General features: G+C 50.4%; 1 protein-coding gene across 2 annotated transcripts in view; it reads left to right on the plus strand.

Annotated features, from left to right (window-relative positions):
* The first annotated feature begins 1,108 nt into the window (after positions 1–1,108).
* The window catches only part of VSTM4 (V-set and transmembrane domain containing 4), an 80,663-nt gene continuing 67,053 nt past the window's right edge, over positions 1,109–14,718 (plus strand). For both annotated transcript variants that reach the window (XM_081823931.1, XM_081823932.1), the window contains exons 1-2: positions 1,109–1,213; positions 9,120–9,518. In XM_081823931.1, the coding sequence (XP_081680057.1) occupies positions 1,159–1,213; positions 9,120–9,518 (454 nt within the window). In that variant the 5' untranslated portion in view covers positions 1,109–1,158. The remainder of the gene's footprint in view (positions 1,214–9,119; positions 9,519–14,718) is intronic.

Genomic DNA, 14,718 nt, shown 5'->3' on the forward strand with positions numbered 1-14,718 from the left:
CCCTGTTCTCCTTCTGCAGGGACCCGCTCCCAAGCAGGACCCACCTTTTCCCCACAAAGACCTCCCCTGACAGACACAGAACATAGCTAATATATACTGTTCTTGCTCTAGAGATGCTGGACTAACACATCAGTCGGGCTCAGACCCCAGCTTTAGAACGATGGTGAAGAGACCAGTATTGGCTCAGAGTGACCTGGGCTGAGTGGCCTTGTCCCCACTCCCTCACTGTGTGACTGAGTCAGCTCCTTCATCTTCCTGCCTTGGCTTCCTTATCTATAATGATACTTGTAATAATAGTTGACATTCATGGACCAGGGGCCAGGGGCCCTGTCTTAACTGGAGCTGTCTCACTGATCTTAAACACCCCACGACGGACGTGCCTATTTCCCCATTGTACAGATGGAACAAACTGAGGCACATGGAGATAAAGGAGCTGTCCCAGGGTCTTACAGTGCCAGGATCCAGTAACATGGTGCAAAGTACTTAGCCCAGGCTGTGGCTGAGTGGACTCTGAGGGGTCATTCGTTTTAATAGTGTCCACACACTCTGAACTTGTCTGTGTGGACCCTTTCAGTTTTCCAAGATTTTCCAGCTCATCCCTGACATCCCCCACAACCAGTTCAGGGCAGCGGAAGAGGGCTTTTTCTCCCTCAGCTCCTCCTGGGCTCACAAAGGTCTCTGTGGAGAGACGGCAGAGGTCCACTGGGAAGCAGGTTAGCCTCAAGTCCCATTAGCCACTGCATTTGGTGGCCACCCCCCTGCCCCAACAGCCCCAAACTCCAAGCGGCCTTCCCCTTAGCAATAACCGTCTGTGACGGAAAGAGACCGCGAAGCCCACTGCAGCTGTGCATTCCCGGCGTCCAGTAATCCCCTCTCAGAACCTCAGTTTTCTCATCTGTGAAATGGGAATGGCGACAAGGAGCTGTCCACAGGTCGCTGGGGGAGCCGATGGCGGTGGTGGTGGTGGGGGGACGCCCGCCTGGCCCCTTGCGGCACGCGGCACCCAGCAGCCCGGGGCCAGCGCGGGCGGGCCGCGGGAGGGGCGGGACGGGGCCTGGGCCGGGGCCGGGGGCGGGCGCGGCACTGGGCGGGCTGGCGGCGGGGCCGGGCGGGCGGCGGCGCTGCTCGGGCGTCACAGCGCCGGGCGGCGGCGGGGAGATGCGGCTCCTGGCGCTGGCGGCGGCCGTGCTGCTGGCGCGGGCTCCGGCCCCGGGTAAGCGCGGCGGGGCCGGGCGCGCGGGTGGGGCGAGGGCAGCCCGCGCCGGGGAGGCCGGGGCTCGGGGCCGGGGCCTGGCGGGGAGGCCCTACCGCCTCCCGGGCCGCCCCCTCCCCGTCCGCGCCCGGCGGGCCGGGGCTCCGCGGGTCCCTGTGGCCGCGCCAGCCCCGCGGAGCGCGGCGGCGCCTCCCCGGCTCCCCGCGGCGGCCGTGCGGGGCCCCCTTCTGCCTCCGCGGGGCCCACTCGCAACAGCCCCCCGCGCCCTCCCGGGGCCGGGCCTTAGGGGGCAAGATTGAAGCAGGGACGCGCCGGCCCTAGTTGTTGGCTGGCTGGCTTGCTTGTTTTCTCCACGACAGTCAGGACCAACAACTGTTGGCAGGTTAGGCTGGCAGCAACTTTCCTCTACCTCTGCGGAGAGTTTCTCCGACCCGGTCGGGAGGGCTGGATCTGCCCCAGGAACCCGGGGCTTGTCGGCGGGCGCTTTGCGAGAGCAGGCCCGGTGCGACACGGTGTCCGCGCCTGCAAGACGTGGGACCCTTTACCCGAGCACCCTGCTTTAGGACAGCCTCTGCCTGCACTGCTGGCTCGCTCTTGGGGTTGCTGCTCTCACTTCCGAGTTGCTGAAGAAGAGCCTCTCTTGATTCCCCGAGCCCTTCCCGTCAGCCTCGGAGCTGAAAAGTCCACGCTGGCGAGAATCATAATCAATAATGAGTATTTCGTTGGCTCTTACATTTCCTGGGTGCCTGTTGGGGGCCAGGTGGCCTGCTACACACTGTCTCATTTAATCACAACAACGCTTTAAAGTAATCATGACAAGAGCAAAATTTATATATATCCAGGTGCCTTGCAAACATTAACTCAATTTGCCAGTAACCTCTGGAGGAGGTGCTGTCAGTATCCCCATTTTATAAATGAGGAAACTGAGGCTCAGGCCCAGGAATCGGCTTGGCTTAAGTCAGGAGGCTTGTGAGTTGTGGAGCAGGGATTTGAACCCCGGGAGCCTGGCTCTACAGTGTGCTCAGCAGGTCTAAGCTGTGTTTCGTAAATAAGGACGCTGATGGTCAGAGTTAAGTGATTTTCCAAGGGTGACCCAGCTCCCAAGTGGTCGAGCTGGCATATGAGCCAGCGTAGATCAGAGTGTGAGGAGGAGGGACTTGGATCACAGTGGGGAGAACTTCATCCCTTGTCCCCTGGCTACCAGGGCGGCGGGGTTTCTGGTGAATCTGAAATCGGTGCTCTGGGAAGTGCTTTTGTCATCCTTGTCATTGTCTTGGCTGATAGTGACTGGAGGTTTGACTGGGACGTTGACCGGGATGGTTGGGCCAGGACAGCTCTGGTGGAGTAGCCAGCAGCCAACAGGATGCAAGGGGGCATGAAGGTCCTCAGCCCCCCGCCCCCCAGGCTCCCTGACCACCTTCCTGATCACAGGTGCTATCAAGGAGGGCACTCCCAGAGAGTGACTTTTGGGGAGGGTGGGGAGTCAAGGACATTTTTGTGTTTTCAGGAGACTTCAGGAGGCTTGAGAGCTGCAATTCGGGATCCTTTATAGAGTCTGCCCTGGCTGTGCCCAAGGCCATGGGGTGGATTATCATGACAGCCCTGGCCACGATCCCCCACGGCGGGCCTGTCAGAGCTGCTTTGTACCTAGTTCCGGACTCTTTACCAGTGCACTTTCCTACTTCTTGATTTGGGGACAGAGTGGGGCCTTAGCAGTTATGTGGTTCAACCCCTCATTTTACAAGAAAGGAAACCGAGGGCCAAATATTTACCAAAAGCCAAGCTGTGGTCCAGAGTGGTGGTTGAGAGTCGCCTTTGAAGCCAAATGGCTTGTGTTCAAATTCCAGCTCTGCCGTGTTCTGTGTGAGCTTGAGCAGTGGGCTTTGCTTCTCTGTGAGGCAGCCCTCTTCTCTGTAAAATGAGGATAAACATAGTATGAGGATCAACTGGGAAGATAAACCTAAAGCGCTTAGAACACTGCTTGGCATAGAGTGGTAGCCTTTATTGTTGGTCAGGGTCCCGTGTTTGTTCCGGATGAGAGCTATTTTCAGAGGATGGGCTTAATGTGGATGCAACACCCCATAGGCTAGGTCTCATAGCACCTCTGCTTGGTGCTTGATAAATAGAGGCTCCCAGTGCCTTGGGTTTTTAAATAATACAATTGTATTTCTTTCAGAGATTTATTTGTCATGAATTCAGACTATCTTTTTGCTAAGAATGAGATTTTTGCTGCCGATTGGTACGCATGATTTGCATTCTTAATACATGCAGACACTTCTGGCTGAGTGGGGTCAGGGAAGAAAGAGACTCTGGGGAGCTGAAGGCTGAGCTGGAGTTAATGACATAAAATTCAGGGCAGCAGTCAGAGGAATGATCTGAGTGAGAGGGAGCAAGCAGTTTCTTCAGGACAGAGAAGGAGCGCGGGGCACAGAGCCACTAGCCCATCGCTGGTGGCCATACCCCCTCTAGGTCCCAGGCCAGGTGGGTGCCTTGTTTCTGTTAGAAGTCCTACACTCCCCTGCAGCTGGAAATTGCCCTCCTCCACTGCGTGGCCAGTGCTAGAGGCAGAGACAGAGGCTCTGTACTGGATGAGTAGGTTGTATACTGTTCGGTATACAAACAGCTTCTTCCGAGCTGTTTCCAGAGCTGTGTTAGTCCTTCTCACGACAGTATCCAAACGAGAGCCAGAGGGTTAGACCCCAGAAATCCTATCCACAGGAATTTAATTCGTGGAGGTGCCTATATTCATCTATAGGCGGAATCAGCTACATAATTTGTGGGATCCAACGCAACATGAAAATGTGGGGTCCTTGATTCAAAAATTTCAAGAGAGTGACAGCGGAGATGAAGCCAAGCAGTGGGCCCTTCCAAGTGCAGGGCCCTGGATGACTGTGGATCATACACCCAAGAAGCCCACCCTGCTCACAGGTCGGCATGTGTCACTTTCTGTTGCCCTCCCCTGCCTAGCTTTCAGAGCTTATAGACGAATATCAGTATTTTGAAGGTGTTTCCTCATTGGAGCCTACACTCACCTTGCCAGGCATCATTTTCCAATTTTTCAGACGAGGAGAGCCTCACATCTAATGACACCAAGTTTCTCGCCCTGCTGTATTAAATACCAATCCCCAGCTCTCTGCCCAGCCCCACCAAGCCACTGGGAAGGCCTGGGCTGTGAGAATCCCAGTGCCCAGCCCACGTGGGGGAGGGTTCCTTGTGGCTAGAATCCCGTTTGCTCTGTTTCATTCAGCCTCTTCCCTCCCAATGTTGTCATATTCCTCCTTTAAGAACTGGCCTTGGAGGGGTCCTTATAGGGGTGGAGATCTGGGTCTGAGATCGGCTGGCAGGCCCCGTGGCTTTCTGGGCCACTGTGTGGTGCCCTTCACCAGAGGGCGCTGTGCTTTCTCCCTCCAGCCTGCACTAGGTTCCTCGTGCCCCAGGGTCTTTGCACAGGTGGCACCCCCTCTCTCCCAGGAAGGTCACTCTTTTCTACTCTCCTGATTTTTTAAAAAATATATTTTATTTATTTATTTGACAGAGAGAGAGAGAGAGAGCGCAAGGGCACAAGCAGTGGGGGGAGTGGCAGGCAGAGGGAGAGGGAAAAGCAGGGAGCCCGATGTGGGGCTCAATCCCAGGACCCTGAGATCATGACCTGAGCCAAAGGCCAGATGCTTAACTGACTGAGCCACCCAGGCACACCTACTCTCCTGAATTTTATGTCATTTACCCCAACTCAGCGTTTAGCTCCCCGTCACCTCCCCAGAGTCTCCTTCTTCCCTGACCCTACCACAGACTAGATCGGGATCTTGCCCTGATTTTTTTTAAAGCCTTGCACCTTTTCCCTGTAGCATGTGACACTGTTTGCCGTTCCTCCTGTGTCATTTTCCCCCAGGACCAGCTGCCTTGCCCACTGGACTCTCAGCTCCATGAGGTTAGGAACGCTGTCTTCTTCTTCTTTTTTTTTTTTTTTTTAAAGATTTTATTTATTTATTTGACAGAGAGGAACACAAGCAGGCGGAGTGGGAGAGGGAGAAGCAGGCTTCCCGCTGAGCAGGGAGTGCGATGCGGGGCTTGATCCCAGGACCCTGGGATCACAACCGGAGCAGAAGGCAGACGCTTAACGACTGAGCCACCCAGGCGCCCCAGGAATGCTGTCTTCTTTGTGCAGTGCCTGGCTCAATGCTGTTGCTCAGCAAGTATTTGTTGAGTGATTAACAAAGCATAGGCTGGGACAGAAGCTGGAGGAAGTGGGAACTCTGGGTGCAGAGGTGCCTGGGGCGGGGGCCGGTGGGGGTAGGGGAGTCTACCTCCCATCTCACTTCCCTGCAATGCAGGGTTACAAAGCAAGAAATTCAGTTCTTCTCTGGGTAAGAATGACTTTTTGACAATTCTCCATCCTAGGCCAGGAGAGGGGAGACCACCCTGCCCGGAGGGTGACACCCATCCTGTCCTGTCCTGTAGCTGGCTTGGCCCTTGTTTGTTTGGCTTGCTCCTCTGCCCTGTAGGGTGGGTATATTTTCTATCATTCAGACAGAGGCAGAAGAGAAAGGCCTGGACTCCTACGGGCACCGCCTTCTGGTCAGCCTGACTCCATACGTTGGTTGGTGTTGCCCTTGCTTCCCACCGTCCTGACTCCCACCTGCTGTGTTCTCTGCTGAGCCTTAGGGGCCCTGCTGGCTGCAGCCGGGCAGATGCTGTGTGATGCTGTTTTTTCTAGTATTTAACCAGATATCCAGCTCAGCTGACCTCTGCTAAGCACTGGGGCCTCTACCTGCGCTTTTCCTCCTCCTTCCCCAGGCTGGTACGGGAGCTGTGTTCGCTGGGTTTTAACTAGAACCAAAGAGAGGGTACTACTGGGAACACCTGGCTTTCAAGGAAGGCTCATTGCAGGCCTGGGGCCCCCTGAGAGCCCATGTCCTTTAGCAAAGCTTTATGCCCCTGAAGGGCCCTTGGCCCTGAATTTCGGTCATCCTCCAGCCATGCCTTTGAATTGCAAGTGGGTGTAAATATCTGGGTTGGTGGCAGACGTAGGGCCAAACGAGCCTTCCTTCCTGTGAACAAGGTTGTATGGCTCGCTGGGGTTGTCGGAACAAAGTGCCACGGACTGGGGGACTTAAACAACACACATTTATTTCCCATTGTCCTGGAGGCCTGAAATGTGAGCTCGAGGTATCGGGAGGGTTGGTTTCTCTCAAGGCTCCCTGTTTGGCTTGCAGATGGCCATATTCTCCCTGTGTCCTCACATGGGCTACCTTCTGTGTGTGCACGTATCGTGCCCAAGTTCCTCTTATAAGGACACTGCACATGTTGGATTAAGGCCCTCTCTAATAGCTCCATTTTAACTTAATCACCTCTAGAAAGGTCCTATCTCCAAATACAGTCACATTCTGAGGAGTGGGGATTTGGGCTTCCAACATATAAATTTGGGGTCACAATTCAATCCGCAACAGGGGTCTTTGCACTTTGGTGGGAGAAGCATGCGTGGGCCATTTGTAAGAGAATATGGGGCTGAATGAAGGTGGAGAGGCGCCCTGGTAAAAAGAAAAGGAGGGGTCCTTTTAGGCAGATGGTTTGGTCCATTGGCTTTCCCGGGAGCTGCTGACTCCTGGTCTGAGCTGTAGAAGTGGAAGGGTTACTCGTTTGCCTCCAGGATGGAATCTGGCTTCCCATGGGGACTGAGCACTTGGCACATTCTCCTGGTTTCAGTCACTATAAATAATCCCTCCTTCACTTGGCGTTAATAGGAGGAGACTGGGGTGTGGGGTCTGGGCTCTCTCATCCCACCCATCTTGTTTCAATTTCCTGCCTTCCCCAGTTCTCCCCTTGACTCCAGTGGGGGGCCCTTGGGGGCGGGTAAAGCTGGGCTTCAGTTCTGGAAGCCAGCTGCCGCTCTCTGCGGCTCTCCTCCTGCCGATCCCCAGGCAGCTGTTGGAGCAGGTCAGCCTGGTGTCCCGGCTGTGGCCCATGGGGACTTCATACAGGGCCTTAGCAGTCAGGAGGGACTTGGCCTAATTTAATATGGCGTCTGGGCAAGGTGTAGGGCAGATGGGCGAGATGCAAGGGGGACAGCGGGGAGCATTCCCTCCTCTTTTGTCCTACATGAGCTATTTCTCTCACAGGGAGATTGTTACTAGAGAATGTGCACCTTCCTTGGTTGCTGATGCTCTTCATTCCTGTAGTAGCTCCCTGGACTGGCTTTATCCTTTGTTACTGTAGGCATAGAAGATCTCATTCTTTTCCACAAGGAGAGTCCAGCCCAGCACCAACCTTTTTCTTGTGAATTTATGTCCATCTGTTTTTTAAGGTAACAAAAGATTATCATGATGTGGTAAAACTGAGTGATGGCCCCCAACGATGTCTGGGTCCTAATTCCTGGAACCTGTGAATATTACCTTATGTGGCAAAAGGTACTTTATGGATGTGATTAAGTTAAGGATCTTGGAGTGTTCTGGAGTATCCTGGTGGGCCTGGCATCTGAGAGATGGGAAAGAAAATTAGAGAAAATTGACCCTTCCATCATATCTCTGAACGTATTCAGTTTATGAACTCAATAGTGGAAGCCATATAGGAGGATGAGCTTATTGCCTGGGCTTTTACCCTGAAGAATATTTTTCACGGGAGTCTTTCCCACCCCGACAGAGATAGGGCCTCACCTTGTTGACTCACGGCCTCTTCCTAGTGGAGGGTTCAAGTCTTTCCTGATCTCTTTTTATCCTTCCTCCTTGCTTACCTGCAGCATTGGCCAGAGTTCAAAGCTTTTGGTGACTCTCACATCAGGACCCAAGCCCCTTCTTGTGACCAGAGGTGACATTTGGGGCTTGAGATACCCCAGGAACCCCTGCTTGTGTGGTGGGGCAGGCAGGGGGTGGTGCTTGCTGCTGTTGGGCAGTTGGCAGTGCAGGGGGAGGATGTGGGACCTGGGGTGAAGACAGCCCTGCCGTCAGGTTCTGGGCATCCTGTGCGGAAACATCCTTTCTGGGCTCTGCCTTCCAGCTGACGGCTCCAGCGGTGAGCTCCAGGGCAGGACGGCCACACTGCTCAGTCCCTGTTGTCACCATGTAGTGAGTCTCCCGGGGGGAGGTCTCTGTGTGAGGTCCTCTGGTTTGGCTGGTCTGAGTGGGTGTTGGAGTGGCTCCCTCCAAGGTCAGCTTGGGGGGCAGAAGGGCAGTTCGGGAGGGGCAGCCCTTGGGGGTGGATCTAATGAAGAAAACAAAGGACGGGATGTAGTAGACCAGGTCTGGAATTTTGGAGCATCTTTTGAGTTGTTGGGGCGTTCTCCCACTCCTCCCCGTTCCTGGGTTTGTTCATTCTTTATTCCTGCACTGCAGCTTTGAGACCGTGGACCTAAGTGCACAAAAGACTTAGAGCAAGACACCGAGAAACCTCTGCTGCCCCAGCTCCTCGGTACTAGTTCAGTGCCTGCCTGACTAGCACTGATGTTCTGCCTTGGTTACAGTGGGAATCACGGAGACAGGGCAAGGGGCTTGGAAGGGCGGCTCCTGGACCCACAGCACTGCCACCTCAGGCAGGTGATGAAACTGATCTAAAGTGACCCTGGGAGGCAGGTGGATGGGATATGGGCTGGAAATTTTTAAGGGATTCCAAAAACCCAAATCTTTATGTGAAATGTCCTGAGTGTTAAATGTCAGCAACTAATTAAAGAAAATTTTCAACTATGTCTGGGCCAGGTGGTCAGTGGCATCTCATGTGGATGGGATTGTCCCATGGATGAGGACATGGGAGCCCACAGAAACCCCCTGTCCCCCACAAAGGCACAGAGTGAGTGTGGAGGGGATCAGGGTGGCCTGCCCCTCTGGCCATGCAGTTGGCTCCCGGAGAAAAGATGCACTGTGTGTCCTTCTGGGGAAAGGCAGTGGCCATGCTCATTTTCTTCCTTTTTTCTCTGCAGAGGTGTGTGGGGCCCTCAATGTCACCGTGTCCCCGGGGCCTGTGGTTGACTACCTGGAGGGGGAAAATGCCACTCTTCTCTGCCATGTCTCCCAGAAGAGACGGAAGGACAGCTTGCTGGCCGTGCGCTGGTTCTTCGCACGCCCCAACTCCCCGGAAGCCTTGATGGTTAAGATGACCAAGCTCCGGGTGGTGCAGTACTATGGGAATTACAGCCGCAGCGCCTTCCGGCAGAGGCTGTGCCTCCTTGAGGAGAGGCGCGGGGCACTCTACACACTCTCGGTTTTGACCCTCCGGCAAGCAGATCAAGGGCATTACGTCTGCAAAGTCCAGGAAATTAGCAAGCACAGGAATAAGTGGACTGCCTGGTCCAACGGCTCCTCAGCGACGGAAATGAGAGGTAAGGGCATATCCGCTCTTTGGGGAGAGATGGGGGGACAGATCAGTGGTCCTTCCTCTAATCGGCGAGATAGGGGCCCCCAGATGGCTCTGCTGGGCTAGAATGCATTTTCATGGCCTCTGTGGGCCATGTGAACTAGGCTGTGGGGATGAGGATAGATCTTTCCTTGGACACTGGGGCTAACATGGAAGTAAGGAGAGGAAGGAGCAAGTGCCTGGCCCCATTCTGCCCAACGTAGCCCTGGGCAAAACCTTCATGTCTAAAAGATTGGACTGGCTGTGTGTGTGCTTTGCCCCCAGCTCAGGTCTGTGCAGCCTTGGTTGCTTTGGCTGGAGGGTGCTGGGCATCCCCCGGAGGAGGCATGCATCGGGAGGTCCTGATGTCAATTTCTAGGCCTCCGAGCAGGGCAGGCTGGTGGCTCTGATCTATTGCCTAGAGGAACTGATCCAAGTCCCAGGCAACATCTCCCTGAGAAATTCATCTGAAAGTGGGCAGAGGACCAGAGGTAGCCCTCCCTTCCTGGAGAAAGATTGGAGGCATGGGCCGTGTTCTGGAACATCTTAGCTACCAAGCACCATATTCGAAGGTTATCATTTTTTATCACAAATGTTCTACAGTTTTAATAAGACTTGCTATTGTGTGCTAAATATTACATTTTTTATTGTTTTGAACTTGAATTTGGTCTGGTACAAGATAAAGAGGTTCACAAAGTAAAGCTGATGGTCCCAAGTGTGAGAAAGAATCTGATATTATTACATGCATGTAATATAATATTAAAGGCATTAGTGATGTTTTTTTTTTTTTTAAGATTTTATTTATTTATTTGACAGAGAGAGAGATAGTGAGAGAGAGAACACAAGCAGGGGGAGTGGGAGAGGGAGAAGCAGGCCTCCCGCGGAGCAGGGAGCCCGATGTGGGACTCGATCCCAGGAGCCTGGGATCATGACCTGAGCCGAAGGCAGACGCTTAACGACTGAGCCACCCAGGCGCCCAGTGATGTTGTTTTGATAAGCTTTTTTTGAAGGGATAAAACTCAGTTGTGAAGAGGTTGTTTTTTTTTTTTTTTTTGATAGAAGGAGAAAGGGTATTTTTAATATCCTGCATGAATAAGGGACATGTTAAAGTAGATAATTTATGTAGATAGTGGTTAGTACAACTTTATTTGCCTTTGGAGTTTGCTCATTATAATCTTCTAAAGCACGGAATGATGTATTATCTGAAATGTGCACTTTTTCTCCCTAAGCAAATTCATTCAAGAAAACAAATGACTATTAGTATAAATACATCTTTTGGCACAGAAAACAGAAAAATGCATCAGATGACCATGGGCTGAGGAGGGAATCCACTCTGAATATCACTTAGCTCTGAAACATAAGATCTTATACATGTCCTTTTTATGTTTATGTCACCGTATGTTCTGGAACTGTACATTACACCTCTTGGTAGTGAGGACTCTGTGCAAATTAAAATAGATGAAAACGTTCCCTGCTTTCAAGTGCAGTCATCTAGTTCATTATTTAATGTGAATCTACTTTCATTGAAGGTGGGTTCCTTCTAGAACATTTATTTAGGTACTTGCTCCCCGAATCTGAGGTGGCTCATAAAGTTTCACTGGAAATACAGACCCTTGTCCCCCTTCTCCCCCTCCCCCCCTCCCTTCCTCCTGTTCCCGCTCTCTTCTCCGAACCTCCTTTCTCTTCTTTCTCTCCTTTTCTTTCCATCTCCTGGTCCTCTCATTTCTATTCTTCCCCTCCTCCCTCCCCTTCCCTTCACTTACTCTTTTCTTCCTCCTCTTCCCCTTGTCTCTCAATCTGTCTGCCTCATGCTCATCCCCCTCAGGCCCTGGAAGTTGTTCTAATCTCAAAGCAGAGCTGGGCCTCCCTGGCTGCATCTGCTCAACCTCAGAGCCTCCCGCTCCTCACACTGTCTCAGCCTCTGGGCAGGGCTGTGGTTTTTCGATGGGACAATTGGAAACCTTAGGAAGTGATGACCATACCTTCTAGAACATTCCATGTAGGCTTCAAGGGGACTCCACCAGGAGGGTTAAGAAAAGGTGACTCTACATAAATGACCTGAAAGCAGACTGTCTTGTTTAGGTTGGAACATGTCCACCCCAGGCTGGGGGGGAGCGTGCGGAAGCTTGGCTCACTAGTCCCTCCTGGGCAAGGCGCGGATCAGGCCCGTGGCTCCAGCCTCCCGGGGCACCATTTCCCCAGGCCCTTTTCCTTGCTCATTTCCAGGGGCCATGTTTTCCTAAATCTTCATCTCATATTAATAATTGTTTTATGGAAAACCAGAACAAAACCAAACACAATGAAAAGTTCTGTGGGCAAATACTTTTGGGTGATAACACTGAATAGCAATTCTCAGAAGTGTTTTTTGCAGTGAGTGCCTTTCCTCCTCTGGGCTCCAGAGCCCCTCTGTCCTAGGGAACTCAACTTTGCTCTCCTTCCTGCAGGCTTCTGAAGCCATTCACAGGAGAGGGGAAATTTTCTCGGGAATGTTTTTAACACTACCGCTCTCCCCTGCCCTTGACCACGGACTGTCACACTCTCCTTGCATTGTTCTTTTTTTTTTTTTTTTAAAGATTTTATTTATTTGACAGAGAGAGATACAGCGAGAGAGGGAACACAAGCAGGAGGAGTAGGAGAGGGAGAAGCAGGCTTCCCGCTGAACAGAGCAGGGAGCCCGATGCGGGGCTCGATCCCAGGACCCTGGGATCATGACCTGAGCCTAAGGCAGACGCTTAACGACTGAGCCACCCAGGCTCCCCACTCTCCTTGCATTGTTCTTAATGTGAGATAAAATTGCTGGTCTTCCACTGTAAACTCCCAGGAAGAATGGTTGGCACGTGGTGTCTTCTCGTCTCACTGTTGCAGAAGGAGGTTGACTCTTGCTGTGTCTTGAGGGGGTGGTTCCTGGCAGGTGTCACAGCAGTGTAGCCTGGTCCCCAAATGTTGGCTGTTTTCTATTGCAAAAATAATATAGTTCAAGTAGAGATATGTGAAGAAATATTGAAAGGGCTTAAAGAAGAAAATAAAAATGGCTTGCAATATCTCCACCCAGGCATAACTTAACATTTCAGTGTAGATCCTTCCAATCACTTGTATGCAAATAAAAATTAAAAACCTAATTCCTCTCATACCCTAAGTACTATTTTCTGACTGGCTTTTCTCATACTAGAGTGTGCACATTTTCCCATGTTGTTAAATATGCTTCCATCACGTAATTTTAATGGCAGGATAGTATTCCATGACGGGGACGTATCACAATTTATCTTTCCCATTACTGTTACTGGACAGTTAAGTCGTTCGAAATTCTTGTCAATAAATCTCCATAAATGTCCCTGCCTTTAGAATAAAGTCCTGGAAATAAGATTGCTGGGTCCAAAGGTATATTCAATTTAATGATTGATATAATTTAGGCTGATAACAATTTAAGGAGGTGAATTGACCTCTAGAATAGTTAATGAATTTATATTCCCACCAGCATTGAAAATGCCTTTTTCCTATGGATTGGTTCTATGTAATATAGACTTTTTAGAGATAATGATGAGGAGGAGGAAGAGGAGGGGACTAGGAATGCCTGATATACAGTTGACCCTCAATAAGTACTTGATGAATGAATGAAATGCTCTTTGATAGCAGCATTTCTTGCTACCAATACTTGGAGGTAGGCAAGACTTGGTGGATAATGTCACCTTCTCTGGGAGAAGTCACCTCTCTTTCCCTTGGCCTATTCTAATTGTACATCTCATGCAAGGCCCTTGTCCATCCTTCCTCTTTCCTCAGGACTTATTTGTGTATGCTAGCCCACAGAGATCTGTCTTACATCCTAACATCCTCAGGTGTACGCCGTCCCCAGAGGTCATCATCATCAATGGTGTGTTCTGCATCCACCAAGTCCCTCTTGTGTGGGCATTTAATGCACACCCACACACATATATTCCAACAACACTACACTTCATGCTTTACAAGTATTGCTGATGATGTTATTTACACTTTTTCGTAATTGATATTACATAGCCAGACAACACCAAACTGCATGCCATCATTCCCCTAGTGATGAAGTCTCACGAAACTTCCAATTTTTCATTAACGCAACAAGTGCTTCAGTGAACATCATTCTACACATTTTCAAGTGCATCTGTTGGATTCCTGGAAAGAGAATTGCTGGGCCTAAGGCTATGCATATTTAAATTTTTAATAGACAATGCCCGTAGGGTCTCCAAAAAGATTTTACAAATTTATACTCTGACCATCATTGCATGATAGGGTCTATTTCCCTGAAGCCTCATTACCAATGGGTATTATTAATCTTTTTCATTATTTATCCCAATGATGGGAAAAAGAATATTTCATTGTTGTTTTAATTTCGATTATTATTTTCAATACAATTTAATTTCAATTATTGTATTCAATTATTAGTGAGGTTGAACATCTTGTCATATGTTTATTGACTGTTTAAAAAAATTTCTTCTGTCAGGGCGCTTGGGTAGCAAACTCAGTTGAGTGTCTGACTCTTGGTTTTGGCTCAGGTAGTGGTCTCAGGGTTGTGGGATCAAGCCCCGTGTTGGGCTCTGTGCCCAGCATGGAGTCTGCTTGGCATTCTCTCTCTCCCTCTCCATGTGCCCCTCCCGTTCATGCTCTCTCTCTCTCTGTTTCTCTCTCTAAAAATAAATAAATAAATCTTTAAAAAAAAAAAAAAATTTCTTCTGTCAATCACCTGTCCCTAACCTTTGCCTGTTTTTCAATTGGTTGCTGTGTTTTTCATATGTATGTATACATACATATGTATGTGTGTATATATATATATATTTATCTGATCGTTAATTTTTTAGCTGTTATATATGGTACAAAATTTTCTTCCTTTTTGTTACTTATCTTTACACTTTACTTATTTATTTATTTATTTACCACATAGATATTTTACATTTTCAGGATATTTATGTTGTCAAATTTGCTGGGTTTTTTCCCTTTATGATACTCCTTTTTTCAGTCATTTTTTTTTTATTCTTATGTTAATCCCCATACATTACATCATTAGTTCTAGATGAAGTGTTCCATGATTCATTGTTCGTGCACAACACCCAGTGCTCCATGCAGAACGTGCCCTCCTCAATACCCACCACCAGGCCAACCCATCTTCCCACCCCCCTCCCCTCTAGAACCCTCAGTTTGTTTTTCAGAGTCCATCTTCT

The sequence above is a fragment of the Leptonychotes weddellii genome, chromosome 6 (genome assembly GCF_054177405.1).
Source record: "Leptonychotes weddellii isolate Sample4059 chromosome 6, ASM5417740v2, whole genome shotgun sequence".
NCBI classification, from domain to species: domain Eukaryota; kingdom Metazoa; phylum Chordata; class Mammalia; order Carnivora; family Phocidae; genus Leptonychotes; species Leptonychotes weddellii.